General features: G+C 41.2%; 1 protein-coding gene across 1 annotated transcript in view; it reads left to right on the forward strand.

Annotated features, from left to right (window-relative positions):
* The window catches only part of CDCA8 (cell division cycle associated 8), a 17,619-nt gene extending 11,980 nt beyond the window's left edge, over positions 1-5,639 (forward strand). The window contains exons 8-11 of the mRNA XM_018557239.1: positions 1,597-1,695; positions 3,700-3,826; positions 3,978-4,064; positions 5,379-5,639. Coding sequence (XP_018412741.1) covers positions 1,597-1,695; positions 3,700-3,826; positions 3,978-4,064; positions 5,379-5,414 — 349 coding nt within the window. The 3' untranslated portion in view covers positions 5,415-5,639. The remainder of the gene's footprint in view (positions 1-1,596; positions 1,696-3,699; positions 3,827-3,977; positions 4,065-5,378) is intronic.
* Positions 5,640-16,858: the final 11,219 nt, after the last annotated feature.

A 16,858-nucleotide genomic window follows, 5' to 3' on the forward strand; every position in this document is an offset into this window, starting at 1 on the left:
CCCCCCCCCCAGTTGCTTGGAACCAGTATGCAGAATGGCAGAACACATGTGCATAACCAATCTGTAAACATATATACTTTACCAAATTAGTCTGGAGCCAATTAACCTACCTACCTACAACTGGAGTACCAGAGAAAATTCAGACAAGCACACCTGCAATGCAACCAAAGTCTTGCAAAGCAGACGTACTAACCATTCAACTGACAAGGCTTTTTAATCATTTATGTTTTTAACTATGTATACATGTTCAAGTGCATTTCCATTGACTGACTGAAAAATCCACATGCAAAGATGTGCAATAGGCCATTTTAAAGCAGAAGTTAAGGGGGTAAAAAAAAACAAATACTGTGGGCAATGCTTGCCATACTTTGCTAATATGCAGTCACAATCCATATATTAGATCTGGGCTTATTTTTTAATTTCATATTTTGAGATGGGTAACAAACCACTGAAAATCCCTTAGGGCTTGTTCACACCAAATGCAGACCAGATCTGCATGAGTTTCTGCACATGTAGATTTTTTAGCCTAAAATGGGCTTTCAGGGCGTTTGCACGCGTTCCAGAGCAGGAAAAATAGGGCGTGGGACATTCCAGTACAATGCGTTCTGATGCCGGCAATTGCACTGCGGCTGTCTGCGCTGCCATTGACATGAATGGTACCACCACGTCTCAAAACGCGGCCTGGCTTTATCCATGCCTTCCGTGCTCGAACCGCGCCGGAAAGCACTAGATGTGATGTGACGGCCCTTAAAGAAAGGCCACAGCATAATGCACAAATACAAATGTATGTAACCCAAGTGCCAACTCAAATTATATTTCCTAATTCATGGAAACGGGACAAAGTTCTATTCCGTACCTTCCCCATTTTGTGCTGCCGTGTGTCCTCGATGGGGAGATCCATCTGCACAATTTTCACTGATTATGGCAACCAGGGTAGAAGGTGAAGGCTAGTTTCAAAAGTTATGGTTGTCACTGAAGTAGAAGTTTAGGGGACTTTCCCTCATTTTAGGGAGTCCCTCCAGAGTCCCCACTGCACTGCCTATCGGCTTGTCTTTTGTAAGCATGTTCCGATGGCATCGTCAGGTTAGGAGAGGTTGTACGAGCAGGATGTTTTCTAAGAAGCTGCTTTAGAGGAGAGGTGGATTGGAAAACAACCATGGATTACAGTAAGGCACACATTACAGCATTGGTTTATGTTAAAATACCTGAGGGTTTAATGTCACTTTAATCCTGACTTTATATTAGGTGATGCAAATATATTTCCCTTCTCTTTGCTGCTCTTCCTTTTAAATCCTCATGTCTTCTCATGCCGGGCAGAACTTCCCTTTTCAGCTCAGGGCCTCTTCCTGTAGTGCTGGCTCAGACACCGTGTATCCATTCCTGAGACAAGGCAGTCTGCTGCAAAACAGAAGTTCTGCAGAGCATGAGAACAGATACAGATTTAAAAGGAAGAGCAGCAAAGAGAAGGGAAACAACCATGGATTACAGTAAGGCGCACATTACAGTATTGTTATGTTAACAAATCTGAGGGTTTAATGTCCCTTTTTTTTAAGCTTCGATGTCAGGATTTTTGTTTTTTTTTCCCCTCAACTATAGAACAAGCAAGAGAAGTCGTGCAACACCTTCTAACAGCAAATTGGCAGACTCTTCAGTCCTGGGATACACTCCAATGATTACACCCAGAATTGATACAAGGTAACTACAATCTGTTGTACTACGTGACTCACTGCATACAGCAGGCTCAATTCCCTAGGACAGTGTTGGCGAACCTATGGCACGCGAGCCCAGGTTCAGGCCACAAAACATTAAGGCAGCCGACGGGGCGAAATCAGCGAGCGAGCAGGAGGAGAAGGGGGACGGAGCGTCAGGGGGTGGAGACAGAGGAAGATGGGGGCGGAGATTTGAGGACGGGAGGAGCCGGGGGACTGAGCGGCATGAGACGGCCGGAAACAGAGTGAGATCGAGGCGGAGATGAGAGGACGTGAGAAGACTGGGACGGAGCGGCATGAGACGGGGTGGAGACAGGGGGAGATGGAAGAGGCCTGTGAAGACCGAGGAGGCAAAGGCAGAGACCGCAATGGAGGAGGCGTCGCCAAGGGGCCAGTCGAGCGGCGAAGCTGAGAAGATTGGGCGCTGAGGCAGCAGTGAAGGCTGGGCTTCCCACAGGATCTGTGGGAGGCTGTGCCAGATCTCAGGGGGGCTGTGCAGGATCTGTGGGGGACTTTGGAACCTGCAAAGCCCTCCTGAGATCTGGCAGACTGCAGGGTCTCTGCAGTATCTGTGGGGGGCTTTGCCAGATCTCAGGAGGGCTGTGCAGGATCTGTAGGGGGCTTTGCCAGATCTCAGGGGGGCTTTGCAGCCTGCAAACCCAACAGATCCTTCAAAGCCCACCACAGATCCTGCACAGTGCCCCTGAGATCCGGCAGACTACAGGGTCTCTGCAGGATATGTGGGGAGCTTTGCAGGATCCGTAGGGGGCTCTGCCTCCTGCAAAGCCCACCACAGATCCTGCACAGGCCCAAGACCCTGCAAAGCCCCTCACAGATCCTGCAGTGTCTCAGGGGGGCTGTGCAGGATCTGTAGGGGGCTTTGCCAGATCTCAGGGGGGCTTTGCAGGATCTGTGTGGGCTCTGCAGCCCCATGGTGGGCAGAGCCCATTACAAATCCTGCACAGCCCCCCTGAGACACTGCAGGATCTGTGAGGGGCTTTGCAGGGTCTTGGGCCTGTGCAGGATCTGTGGTGGGCTCTGCCCACCATAGACCCCGCAGAGCTCACCACAAATCCTGCTAAGCCCCCCTGAGACCACAGCTTTCCTGCTATGCTAATAGCGGAACATGTCAAAAGCTGGATACAGTGTTTGCACTGTATCCAGCGACTGACAGGTCACGCCAAAAGTATTAAACAGGAAGGGGTGGGGTAAATTTAGTGGGGGCGCCCGTGTTTTGCCTTGCCTAGGGCAGCCCCAAACCAGAATACACCACGGCGTTCAGGGACCACCAATTGAAATAGATCCGACTGACCCGGATCGCCTTGGTATGCGATCCGGGCCAGTCACAATTAGGCAGCGGCAGCCAATAAACAGGTAGGTTAGACGGCTGCTTCTTCCTCGCTAGGCCCCCGCAAGCGGCCGTCTAATCTGCCTGTTTAGGGGTCTCCGCCACTGCCTGATTGTGACCGGCCCGACTACAGAGGCGATCCGGGACGTGCAGGTCCCCCGTGAGAGCCGTACAAGGCCGTTAGGCAGTGATGTTGCACGTTTCTTAAACCCGAGCGCCCAAACTGCAATACCAAACTTATTTTCAGCGCTGGCACTTTGAGATAAATTGATTTTGCGTTGCAGTTTGGGCACTCAGGTTCAAAAAGGTTCGCCATCACTGCCCTAGGATATAAAGATTATGTACCATATAATTTTTTACTAATGTGACTTATTTCATCAATGACAGCCAATATGAATTAAAAATAACAGCCATTATGGCTGTTAACAAGGATATCATATACCTAGTATGATCATTGTAGGTATTAAGCCATATAGTTAAAATAATGCATTATTTATTGCAATAGTCGGCCTTTTAATAAGTATTTACTTATATACAGTGATTGGGAGATTGCATAACATCTCAATAAATCAACTTAAGACTACACATTGTGCTGAATGCTCCGCCTGATTTTTATTTATTTTTTTGATTATTTTTTTTTAGGGCATTTAAAACGCCTGCATTAAGAACCCCATCCATAAAGGAGCCTGTCTATACTTTTTCAGCCAATGGGAGCCCACTGGGTGGTATGGATGAATTATTCATTAATCTACCTTCAGGAGATGGAAAGGTAAGCTTGTCTGTAGTTAAAAGGTTTTATCTTCTCTGGTGAATTGCCACAGAGTGTACACTGTGTTTGTGGATTTTGTTCTGTATTATGTTCAGTAATAGTGACATCCGTCAGTTTGCACCTAATAATTTTATTTTTTTTGATTGCAAAGAATATTCGCCTAACAGCTGAGGACATGGAGATGGTAAACCTAAGTCGCTTGGACAAGAAAGCATTTGAGAACATCAAACTTTTATCGGTAAGCTTTAATTAAATTTTTTTTGCTTGTCATGTCCTAAACCAGTAACAGAGAAATGTGTATGCAAGTTTCCTAAACGGCAAGGTCATTTTTAGCTTTTGTATGAAAATAGAACCCCACTAAAGGAATGTTTTAAAATCATTTTAGCTACTATTTATTACAATTAGTATTCACCTCCAATCTAATATTTTTTGAGAATTATGCAGGGCACATTTTTTTTTCTTTTTTTGTTGTCCTGGTTTGTGTACTCAAGCCAAATACAGTACCAGAACTCTCATCTAACCATAAAAAAAACCCCTAGTTTTGCTGATCTGTAGCATGTATTATCCTGCAAACGATCGTGTGTCTATTTGTCTTAATTTGCTTTTGATTACTGCATTTCAATATTTAATATGAAGTCAATACAGAGTTTGTTATGATATGATATGGTATAGTATGGGGTGTGGCATTAGTTAGACCTATTTTTAATAGTTTCTGGTTGCTTGAGGGTTACTATGTTTATCTGGAATCTGCCAATCCCCGTGGATAATGGGGAGTTTACTGTAAATTGGGCTTTTTTATTTTTACACACTATCGCACATAATTCCTCTCTCCCTTCTCACTCACTGTTAACGGTCACCTGCTTGTCTTGATGAAGGGGGCCCATTAAAATCTTTTTGGATTGTCCTTTTTGACTCTTATGATATAAACTCTCCATTGTCTCTTAACTTATGGTCTGCAGTCTGGCTATTGCTCCCAGCTGCTTGCATTCACATGTCGGCTGCAGAAGCTAGACGGCGGGTGAATGGGGCACTAGGACGCGGGGGGCGGTTGCTTGAGAGTTACTATTCACTCTCAAGCAACCAAAAACTACAGTTACCTACTTATCTACACCTACTTATCCTTACCGAGTTTACCGTATGCTCACATATAAGGTATGGACTTTTTTCTTGAACGCAGAAAGTCTACATTCAGTAAGTAAGTCGGCACACTTTACGCCAGTACTGGCATGCAGCCGCACACAGCCATTATGTCTGGATGCTTGTATGCAGTATCTGGCCTTTCTGGCTGTTGGTGATAAATTCAGTGTATAAAATGTATCTTCATGAACCAGCACGCAACTTTGGGAAGCTAGAATGTAACATGTACAGTATAAAAATATCTTGCATAGCCTAAAAATTCAAATCTGTTCTATACTGTAGTTGAAACGGTTTTAGGTGTCCAGATTTTCATCCTATAAGGAGGGACTTTTGTTAGTAAACTGTATTGTGCTGATAATTGTAAGTATGGCTTAAAATGTGCTGTTTAGTCAATTTATTTATTTTTTCTTTTCAGAGTCGCTTGGAAAAACTCTGCAAAACACTAAAGTGATCCTTAAAGTAGTCTTTCTAGATTTTTTTTATTTTGGTTTTTAATTTTGGTACATTGTGTGTACCCTTGTAAGTAGCTGTATTTGCATTGTATTTTATTTCTGTAAAGCTAATTTTCATTTTGTTATGGGGCTGAAAAGTATCTTTTTGTCTGAATTTCAACTGTTGTTTTTCAACTTTGCACAATTTTACTAATAAAGCCCAGTTTCTTCTGGGTGAAACTTAACTGAATGCCAAACTATACTGTGTATTTTTACATTTGAATTATAATAAAAGGTGCAAGTTATATTTGCTCGTTTTGATGTCTTTATTTTAAAACCTGGATCACATGGACAATAGACACAATCAGAATAAGAGAAAACAGTGACTCTGTTGCAATTTAAAGCAAACTGGACCATTGACCGTTTTTTCTTTAAAGGGTATCTATTTCTAGATTGAATTTCCATAAGTTCTATACCACTCCTAACAACCATATCAATCTAGAAGTTTGTAAACTTTTTGCAGATGCCCATAGGATATTCTTGCTCAGTGCACTGACACAATTTTATGCAGCCTGCCTTCTGAACTACAACTCAATGACTGAACAATGTAAGCAGTCTTGAAAATCTAGATTGCAGCACATCAAGCTATAGGGAGAGAGAGACAAAGCACCCTGGGAATATAGGAATTTTATGAAAGTGATGGGCAGACAGAATTCTGCACTCACTGCATAAAAAGGGATTTTTCAAGTAAGCTTTGATATGAAAAACAACCATATTATGGATTCCTATTACAATACTGTTTTTCTAACAGGATAGTATATGCTGGGGCTTTACAACTCCATTAATTCTTCCACCCCCATAAATTGTGTATTTGCTTTACCCCCACCTCTCTATTCAGCCCTGGAAGGTAAGGGAAATACCCACTACTTGTAGGTATGGCAGATAAATATTGGCGAATAGTGGCTTTTATTTCACATGCTGGACAATGGTCTGCATTTTACATCCAAAATGGCCTAACCTGCCTTTATAATTGCCCCACATTTGACGAACTTTTATAGTCTTGTCATGAGGAACCTTGATTGACTGCAATTTGCATCATACTATGCATGCGTCCCTTTTTAAGCATATAGTGGAAGGATTCCTGCACTAAAAGCAACATTTAGGCTGCCATTATGGACAGAACTCTAAAAATGCTTGTTTTCTTGCTGTGGAACGTAAAACAAACAGCCAGTAACTAAAGGCAGAACTTTGACTGAAATTGAAGCCATTAAGTCACCATGATAAAGCAGTTAGTGTTCTACATGGGAACAGGTCAGAGATAACACAGTTAGGTCTGGAAATAATTGGACATTGACGGGATTTTCATATTTCTGGCTCTGTACGCCACCACAATGGATGTGAAATGAAACGGATGCAATTGAGGTGCAGGCTTTCAGCTTTAATTCAAGGGGCTGAACAAAAATATATGAAACGTTTAGCATTTGCAATCATTTTCATACACAGTCCCCTCATTTCAGGGGCTCAAATGTAATTGGACAAATGAACACAATCATAATAAAAATGTTTATTTTTAATACTTTGTCAAGAATCCTTTGCAGGCAATGAGCCTGAAAAGTATGGACATCGCCAAACTCCAGGTTTCCTCCTTTTTGTGATGATTTCACAGACCTTTTACTGCAGCTTTGTTTGTGGGTCTTTCTGCCTTAAAAGAGAACTATGGGCTAAGTGTTTTTCCCCATAGTTCTCTTTAAGGTCACGGGAGGACATGTACTAACTTCCCGTGACCCAAAGCTCACTATATAGCGAGCTATTGCAAGCAATATATTGAGAGCGCCGCAGCCGGGACGGATCCCGACAATACTGTCTGGATCCACCCAGCTGTGCCTGTCCCCTCCCCTGTTCATTCCTCCACTCATGCTGAAGGAGGGGGAGAATCCCTGCGTGGAGCAGTGACTGAAAGTCATCGCTCACTGCAGGGAGATGATCGGAAAGTGAGCAGATAGGCTGCATGTTTCTGCTCACTTCCTGATCTATAGGTTCAACCTGTGACAGCTTCTTTGTCACAGGTCGGCTCTAACTATGAGGATGAGCGGAAATCACTCACCGCATTGTTCTCTAAGTTTTGCCTTGAGCAAGTGAAATGCATGCTCAATCAGGTTGAGATAGGTTGGAAAAAAAAGCAAGTACATTGAGTTCAACCTATGGAGATATGAAAGAAAAAAAAGATCAAGTGATTGACTCTTTTGCTGGTTGCTTTTGCAGTATGTTTTGGGTCATTGTCCATCTGTAGAGTGAAGAGCAATCCAATCCACTTTGCTGAATCTGAGCAGACAATATTACTATACACTTCAGAATTCATCCGACTGTATCAGTCTTCTGTCACATCAATAAACACTAGTGAGCCAGTGCTGTTGGAAGCCTTTTTAGATATGGTTGGCCAAGTCTAATCTGGCCTTTCTATTCTTGAGGCTTATGAATGGTCTGCAACTTGTGGTGAACCCTCTGTATTTGCTCTCGTGAAGTCATCTCTGTATGGTAGACTTGGATAATGATATGCCTACCTCCTGGAGAGGTTTCACCTGGTTGGATGTGAAGGGGTTTTTCTTTACCATGGATAGGATCCTATGATCATCCACCAATGTTGTTTTCTTGGGACGTCCAGGCCTCCTTGTGCAGTGCAGGTTTTTTTTTTTCTTTTCTCAGAATGTACCAAACTGTTGATTTGGCCATTCCTAATGTTCCTATATTCTCTTTTTTTGCAGCTTAAGGATGGCCTGTTTCACTTGAATTGAAAGCTCCTTTTGAACGCATATTGTGGGTTCACAGCAACAGCTTCCAAATGGGAATTCCACACCTGGAATCAACTCTAGACATTTTACCTGCTTAGTTGATGATGAAATAACAAAGGGATAGCCCACACATGTCCATGAAACAGCTTTTGAGTCAATTGCCCAATTACTTTTGGTTCCTTGAAAAAGAGGAGGCTACATGTTAAAGAGCTGTAATTCCTAAACCCTTACTCCAATATGGATGTGTATACCCTCAACTTAAAGCTTGAGAGCCTGCACTTTAAGCTCCGATTCTTAATTTAATTGTAACTTGAATTTATTTTGGTAAACAGCCAAAACAAAAACTTGTCAGTGTCCACACATTTTCAGACCTAACTACCTTTCAAAGTACAACTGTCAGAGGCAACACTACACTGCCCAGCTGCAGGGAGATGTAGGTGTAGAGAAGGGGTTTTGAAGGTTACTTGAGGGGGGGGGGGGTTGGTGATATTAAGTGTGGATAATTGATTAAAGCTCAGACTGCTATCTGTCACTAATGATTTTCACTATAACTGTTGAATAATTTACTAGGAGAACTGATATGTGCTCTTGGGCTCAGGTTGCCACAACTGATATGTTTTTTTGTATTTAGATTTTCCTAGTAAATAAACCAGACTAATATCTTTTTTATTTTTACCTTATTAAGAAATATTGATTGTGACAGTTCTGACTATTTTTATAAAGCTACTCCAGGCAATTTCACCCCTTGTGCAGCAAAGAAAGAAAAACCTATTTTTTTTTTAAATTTCGTCACATGGATATTTTGTGCCTATTGGCTAATTTGTCACTTAAAACCAGGCTTAATCGATTTTGCTTCTAATAATGTTAGCTGTAGAAATATTCTTTATAGTGGTCTTTTGGGGTTTTTTTGCCCACTTTGTCTATTTTGTGTTGTAATGTCTGACATAACCTCTGCTTGTAAAGACTAATGTTTAGATGTTTGTGGGCCTGTTCTGTACTTTGTCCAGAAGGTGGAGCTGTTACCAAATGGACAGAATCCTGTTTCTTGAATGCCATGTTTGCATCTAAATTTAAGAAGAAAATAGTTATTGTTGACCTAGCATGTAGTAATAACCAAAGGTGCCATTTTTGGATAGAGCAGTCACAGCAGTTATCCTGGCAGAAGTATACTCATTGTAATGAAATGGACCTTCATAAGTAAAAGCCTCAATAGTTGTTTGGTGTGCTGTAGCCCACATTTATGCAGGAAAAGCATACACATTGCACTGCTGGTTAAGATGTATAGCTTTCTCAATACTCATAACTAAAAATAAAATAAATACTTTTACCTGTGTTAAAGCACATCCTAATTTCTATACTGGTGCTGGAAACTGAAATGACTGCTCCCGTTATGTACCATAACTCGCATTGATTTAAGCCATTAAAAGTAAGCTTGTTTGTCTCTGTCCAAGAGAAAAGCGTGGGCTGAATTGCTAGTTGAGATTGGTGATGTCTGCCCTTCTAGAGCTAGTTGTTTATATAGGGGCTTGGGATGCCAAAGGGCTCCTGCACACATCTGTATGAAAACAAAAGCAATTGGTAGCAGCAAGAACCTGTGTAAAAAGTGCTCTGTGTGCATGTAATGTCTGTGCAACGTTTACATGTGTATTGTACAAAGGTTGCAAGGACGCTAGACAGCTGAGCCGTCTGCAACCTTGCATGAAAGAAAACTAGGGGGCATGGAGCCACCGGCATCCTAGCAACAAACGACTTGGCAGCTCGAGTCACCTACATCCTAGCAACAGTGCAAGCGACTCCAATAAAGTGCATTAGCAATGTACGTTAATGTTGGCCCAAAAGTTTACATGCATACTGCATAAAATATGTTCCATATGCAGGACCTCCGATGCAGGTTTTTCTATTTTAGATTTTACAGATCTGAACGCAATGCAAGTTTACCGGTCCTTATGCACTGTGTATATGGCCCCTTCCTTTAGATCCAAGACACCTTCCTTTAGATCCATTTAAAAAAAACACACAACTGATACAAATACAGCATTTTTACAGCCATGTGTAGGAGCCCTTAGAGAAATGGTTAGAATGTGGTGTAAAAAAAAAGCACACCTTTGCTCCAAAAAGGCCATGTAATTGTGCTGTTTCATGTTTTCCATAGTATGTAAATTGTACAATTCAGGAACTTCAGAACTTAAACACCAACAGCATTTTTAAAGGGAAATGTGTTCCATTGGCAGTACAAATGAATATTCCAGCTGTGATTTTGTAGTTGCAATAACTGTATGTTTGCGCCAGTTCTCTGTCAACATGCAATGTGTGCTGTATATTAACAAGAACATACAAACCACATACTTTTCCACTGATTTTAATGAGTTAAGTGTTGTTTAAAGTTCTTAAGGCCTAATAGAATTTCTGATTGCTTAACCAGTGCTGGGTACTAGCACATGATATACAACCATGAGTGTGTCTCAATACAGCATTTGCAACACTTTCCTGTCATTAATGCTGGCTTAGAAAGTCTTGCACTAAATTCATATTAGCAGTGTGACATTTCTAATAGTATTACTGACACCTGCGATGCATCCTAGCAGTTCTTATTAGTGACACTTTCACTTTATACAGCAATGTCTGCAATGAGTTTGCAAATAAATATTGCTTTTTAAAGGTAAGTAAACTGGGGGTAAATATACCTATTAAATGTTGGTGTCGTTTTTTTGTAGGGGGGTGAGCAAAATGCGAGAGGAGTTTGTGTCCCCCTGCTTTGTTGGTTGTTAGAACGCTGGCAGTTAAGACCCCTAACCATTGACACTCAGTTATACAGTGATAACCTGTTTGCTAGGATGCTGGCGACCTCCTCACTCGCATCCTAGCCAGTTGTGTATTTAGGTTTGGGGCTGCCCTAGACAAGATACAACTCGGGCACCCCCAATCTAAATGTGCCCCACCCCTTCCTATTTGAGACTTTTTGCGTAACCTTTCAGTCGCTATTGACAAGTTATGCTATTAGCGTAGCAGGGAAGTACGGGTCTGTGGTGGGCTCTGCAGGATCTCAGGTGGGCTGGGAAACATCTCTGGTGGGCTCTGCAGGGTTTCAGGCTGCAAAATCCACCTGAGACCCCGCAGAGCCCACCACAGATCCTGCACAGCACCTGTGACCCTACAGAGCCCACCACAGATCCTGCACAGCCCACTTGAGACCCTGCAAAGCTCACCACAGATCCTGCACAGCCAGCCTCAGACCTTACAGAGCCCACCACAGATCCAACACAGCTCACCACAGACCATAGCCAACCTGAGACACCGCAGAGCCCACCATAGACCCCGCGCAGTAGATGCTGTGCAGTTTGGCTGCCAGCATCATAGCAACCAATGACACTATGCTGGTGGCTGGGCTAGAAACTAAATTAATAGAGGATGGAAATGTGTCCACTGCTGTATTATGTGCATGCACATTTGTCCTATAGTGGCAAGACACTCTTTAAAGAGTATCTGTACCACTCTATGATTTCGACTGTATGTGTTTTAATACTAATATAGGTGGCTGTGTAAGATAAAATCCTTAGGACACACTTGAGAGAGCATAAAATATACTCCAACCATATAGAAATATAAAACTATATATTCAGTCCTGTCCAATGATATACTGAGGATTATAGATATTACAATGAACTATCACTAAGCATTAGAACTGCTAGTAAATTCTAGATTATGCAGTACATGGGATCAAAATGAAAGCCACAAAATCCAGTAATAATGAAGTGCCAATATATCACCATCAGTCGTGATGCTGCTATTTAAACTTTCTAGTTAATATAAAGAGTATTGTGAAACCCCTTGGAAAATTAGTTTAGAGTTTGGATTCCACAAATCAATTTTTTAATTAGTTTGTGTTTTCTCAGTTAAAATGTCAGAGAAGTCACCGAAATGGAAGGACAAAGCTGCATTGCAGAAACTATTCATGTGCCTAACACTTGTGTATTTATAAAGCAGCGAATGTGACATTCACAAAATATTTACTGCTGGTGCACAGGATTTAAATTACAGGAAAAGATTAATCAGCATTCACTGCTTTATAAATATACCCCTCAAAGTGAGTCAGTCATACAAAACTATATACATAACTAAATACAAAAGATATTAAAGGCTTTAAAAGCGGTTTAAACTTACCTGTGTCTTCGCCGCGCGCTCCCTTCCGAAAATCAGAAAATGCTGAGTCGGCCGCAAAGCATCTTGGGGCAGTCGCCTGCGCAGTTCGGATTTTTGGCCGGGAGACGAGGAGAGACGCAAGGTAAGTCTATGGACGTGTGCACCCGCATGCAGACACCGTAGGACAGGAAGTGCCAACAAGGACCGAGGAGTCAGCGCTGGATCGGAGACCCGCAGCAGCGCTGGAGAGAAGGCTGAAAAGGATAGGAAAGAAGAAGATTGGATTAAGAGATATCATTTAAGGTAAGTGCTTTTATTAACATTTGGGGGAGCGAAAAAAGTTTTTGACTTTTTAATGTCACTTTAAAGCTGAATTCTGGGGGAAGAAAAATGCTGTCCTACTGCAAGGGTTAAATGCTTCTTAGGTCAAGGTTACATAGGAAAATGACTTCTTAGATAGGAAAGATTTTTTTCATTACTTACTCCTAAACTGGCTTCACTTTAAAGGCTTGTTTTTCTTGACTCGAACTGTGGAAATGTCCCTGTCAAATCAGAGAATCTAAGGGCTTGTTCACACCAGCTTAAAGTGTATTCCCACTTTCGCATGTAAAATTGAGAAAACCCCTCTATATGTTTGTTATATGTTCCTATTCACAAACAATATATATTTTTTAATGTCTTACAGTTTTGATATCTTTCTTTAGCAGGCTTTTTCAAACTCCTCTCTTAATTTTAGTAACCGTAAACTCTGACTGTCCTACTACAAAGACTTAGTGCAGACTGAGCGTCTCCTAAATAACATAAAATTGGGGGAATTTATGAATGTATTTGCGACAAAATGTTTTGTTGCAAAGGCCAAAATGTCATGCTAACGAACCTCAGAGTTTTATTTCTGTTATGCATCTTTTTTTAAGTGTTCATCCAGTACCCAAAGTTGTCCATTGTTGACACTTTAACAGCTCATTAATTGAGAGCTAACAGTGAATGATGGCCCTAGAATTAATGCTCCTACTCCTAATATGTGTGTGCACACGCGTTTGTATGTGTTTACATGAGAGTGGGGGGATTTTATAAAAAAAAAAAAGTTTTGCTATTTATTTCTATTAAACTTTCATTTTTTCTTAACTTTTTGCACACAAGGGGACTGACAAGCATGAGTTAGCAAAGTTCAGGTGATAGGGTCTCTTTAAGGAGACATCAAGGATCAGCTTCTTCTCCAGCCAGAGTGGAGACAAAGAAGACAGCTCTAAATCCAAAGTACTGACTGATGAGCACTTCTAGATTCAAACTACCCAGGGGAGTACAGTGACGGCATATTTGCTGATCTCCCACTGCTCTCCATCCTGACACCCACCATGGAGGTCCCAGGCACCCAGGAGGGTCAGGTGAGCCCGGGGCACATGGTGGGGAGGGGGGCGGCACATTCCTAGACATTTAGAAAGTGATCAGGTAGTTGTAAGGCTAGAAATAGGAGAAATAAGTACAAATTTAGCTGTTCTAGTGGCTGGGAGTTTGTGTACATGTCGGTGCTGCTGCTGATGTAATAGGTACGTTGGGCGCAGGAAAAGGATTAAAGTACAATGTAGCCCCAGTGTGAAGGGGTTAAGCAAAGACCCTAATGGGAGTGCTGAGTGTCTAACAACAAACAAGCTTCTATTAGTCTTCAGTGAGCTTCAGCCCTACTTGAAGCTTGCTGAAGCCTAGTAGCAGCTAGTGACCATCAGAACTCCTATGAAGATTTCTATTTAACCTCTCCAAACTGAAACTGAAAAGTTCTTTAAAAGGCTTCAAAAAGCTGCCCGAAGCTCGCAGAAAGCTTCCCAAATGCTTGTCAAAAAACATTACAAACACTTGCTATCCACACTGTTCTTAAACAAGCTAAAGCATGTCTACAGTAAGCTTTAAGATGGCCATACATGGTATTTTATTCAACATATAAGCACTTTCAAAGGGATTTTTAATGGTTTTGTTTTTTTTTACCCTCTAGCCAACAACCATGTTTTGAATTACTTTGCTTGAAATAAAAATTCTCATTCCACGTATTATTGCATTTTAAGTCATACAAATTATCTAAATGGAATTCCATTTTTTACATGTGCGGGCTGATAACTCTGGTTATGGATTTGCATATGTGGGAACTATGGGGGTCCCCATCGCTGCTCCACTTATTTGCTATAGCAATTTGCTATCAAACATGAAAAAGTTACTTCTCAAAAACAAAATGACAACATTCACAAATGAGTGTCACATATTCATGTGTCTTACCATTGAAGGCTAATATTTTTTTTGGTGGCTTTCACTCCCATCTCATGTGAAATATGGCTTAAAAAAGACTCACCACATCTATGGTTACTACCTTCTCAAATGTACATAAAACATGATTTGTATGTTTTAAGAATATAATAGATTGATCCAAATAGAGGTGCAGTATAAATATTTTCACAATTGTTCAGTGATAGAATTACATGAGGAAACAATGGGGGACTTGGGTGGATGTTCAGTGTCCTTGTGGGCCTTCAGAAGAAAGTATCACACTGGCTTACAAGGCAGCTGCAGTAACATATCCTTCCCTAACTTTTCAGTGATATATCCATCCTCCACCTTCCTTTTTTTATATTTCATAGTGGGGTCCCCCTGGTAAAAAGATCTGTGACCTAGCAGCTTCTGCAAGATGATAACCCCTGAATATAACTACAATATTGTCTCCTGTCTGTGGATTTGACAACCAACTCTTTTTGGCCCTTTTACTATCTTAATGCCTTTTTTTGTTCCATTAAATTCAAGGTACCTTTTGAGAACAAAGTTTATATTTTTTCAATTACTCGTTTATAAACTATATTGAGTGGTGAACTTGCAGAAAAGGGGCGAGAAAATGCAGAATATCAGTAAAAAGGTATCATGGCACACTCACAAACCAGCATGTAAAACAACTTGTCTCACCACTAAGGTTAATAACAGAGGTTTGGATACACGTCTTCTGCAGACAATGTGAAAGCCGCACCAAGGCACCTCTTATAGTGCGGTCCTAACTCTAAACTATGAGAGTCTCCATCTTGGAGCACATGGGGGCAGAAGATTTCAAATTGGGTGCAGGTGTGTCAGGAGGAAGCCCAACCTCCTTAAAGGCACAGGGACACACAATTGTTGAGTGCGTTTGTCATTTGTTTTGCTTGAGAAAATGCAGAATGCCCCAAATAGAATTTTCCACCATATATACATACTTGGAAAACATTTTTGGTACCCTTACAGCTCATTAAAAATGCATCCTTCCTACTGAAAAGTGAGGAAAATAAAGTTGATTGTCTTATGTATAACTGCATGGGTATGTGTGAAAATAGATTATTTTTTGCTTAATATACAAATATATTCTAAATGGCCTGGATATATTTGTCGGTCCCCCTAGAAAATATAAATAATTGTGTCATAGTGATAATTAATATCACCCACACATTCAATCTTGTAATCAGTCAGTCAGTCTATTTAAATGTAGAAAAGTAGTCACTCTACTGTTTGACATTATCGTGAATACCACACTGAACATTAACCAGAAAAAAAGCAAAGCAGAGAGTTGGCTGAGGAGGTAATCAGTCAGTCAGTCTATTTAAATGTAGAAAAGTAGTCGCTCTACTGTTTGACATTATCGTGAGTACCACACTGAACATTAACCAGAAAAAAAGCGAAGAAGAGAGTTGGCTGAGGAGATCAGAAAGAAAAGTACAGACCAGCAGTCAAAGGGAAAGCTTTTAAGACTATCCTCAAGCAAATGTTCCTGCGACTACAGTTGCAAATATTATTATTACATTTAAGGTAAAGAACAAAAGGCATGTACATCATTACTTAATCATACCATCCATTGCTTTTTGAAGGACAGTGGGCTCAAAGGAAGAAGACCCAGAAGGATTCAAATGTTGAAAAAAACCCCATAAAAAAGCCGGGCAGGAATATGCTAAATGCATATTGACTAGCCACAATATGTCTGTGGTAATATCCTTTGAACAGATAACACAAAACTGGAGCTTATTGGCAAGGCACATGACCTATGTTTACAGATGAAAAAAATGAAGCTTAAAAACATTGTACTTACTGGAGGAGGCTTGGTTATGTTTTGTGGGTGGTTTGCTATGGGATGCCTTAGGTCTGCGCAGGGCAGAGAATGCATTAAGGTAAAACACGCCCAGCCTTTAGTACTACTTTAATCCAATCTTAATCCTTAATCAAACATCTATGGAAAGAGCTGAAACATGCAGACTGGAGAAGGCACCCTTCAAACCTGAGACAGCTGGAGCAGTTTGTTCAAGAAGAGTGGGCCAAACTACCTTTTGGCAGTTGCAGAAGTCTTATTGCAAGCTACAGAAATGGTTTGTTTGCAGTGTTGGCATTTAAAGGCTAAGCCGCCTATTAGGCTAAGGGTCCTGTCATTTTCTTCCATGCCCTGTTCTTTTGTTTTTAATGTTTTTAAATATTTTGCTGATTCAAAAATCAAAAGCAAAGTCTGATTTTGATTACATATGGATGAAACAATGCCAATTGCTTTG

This window comes from Nanorana parkeri, unplaced genomic scaffold, assembly GCF_000935625.1.
Source record: "Nanorana parkeri isolate BGI_ZX_2015 unplaced genomic scaffold, ASM93562v1 scaffold275, whole genome shotgun sequence".
NCBI classification, from domain to species: Eukaryota; Metazoa; Chordata; class Amphibia; order Anura; family Dicroglossidae; genus Nanorana; species Nanorana parkeri.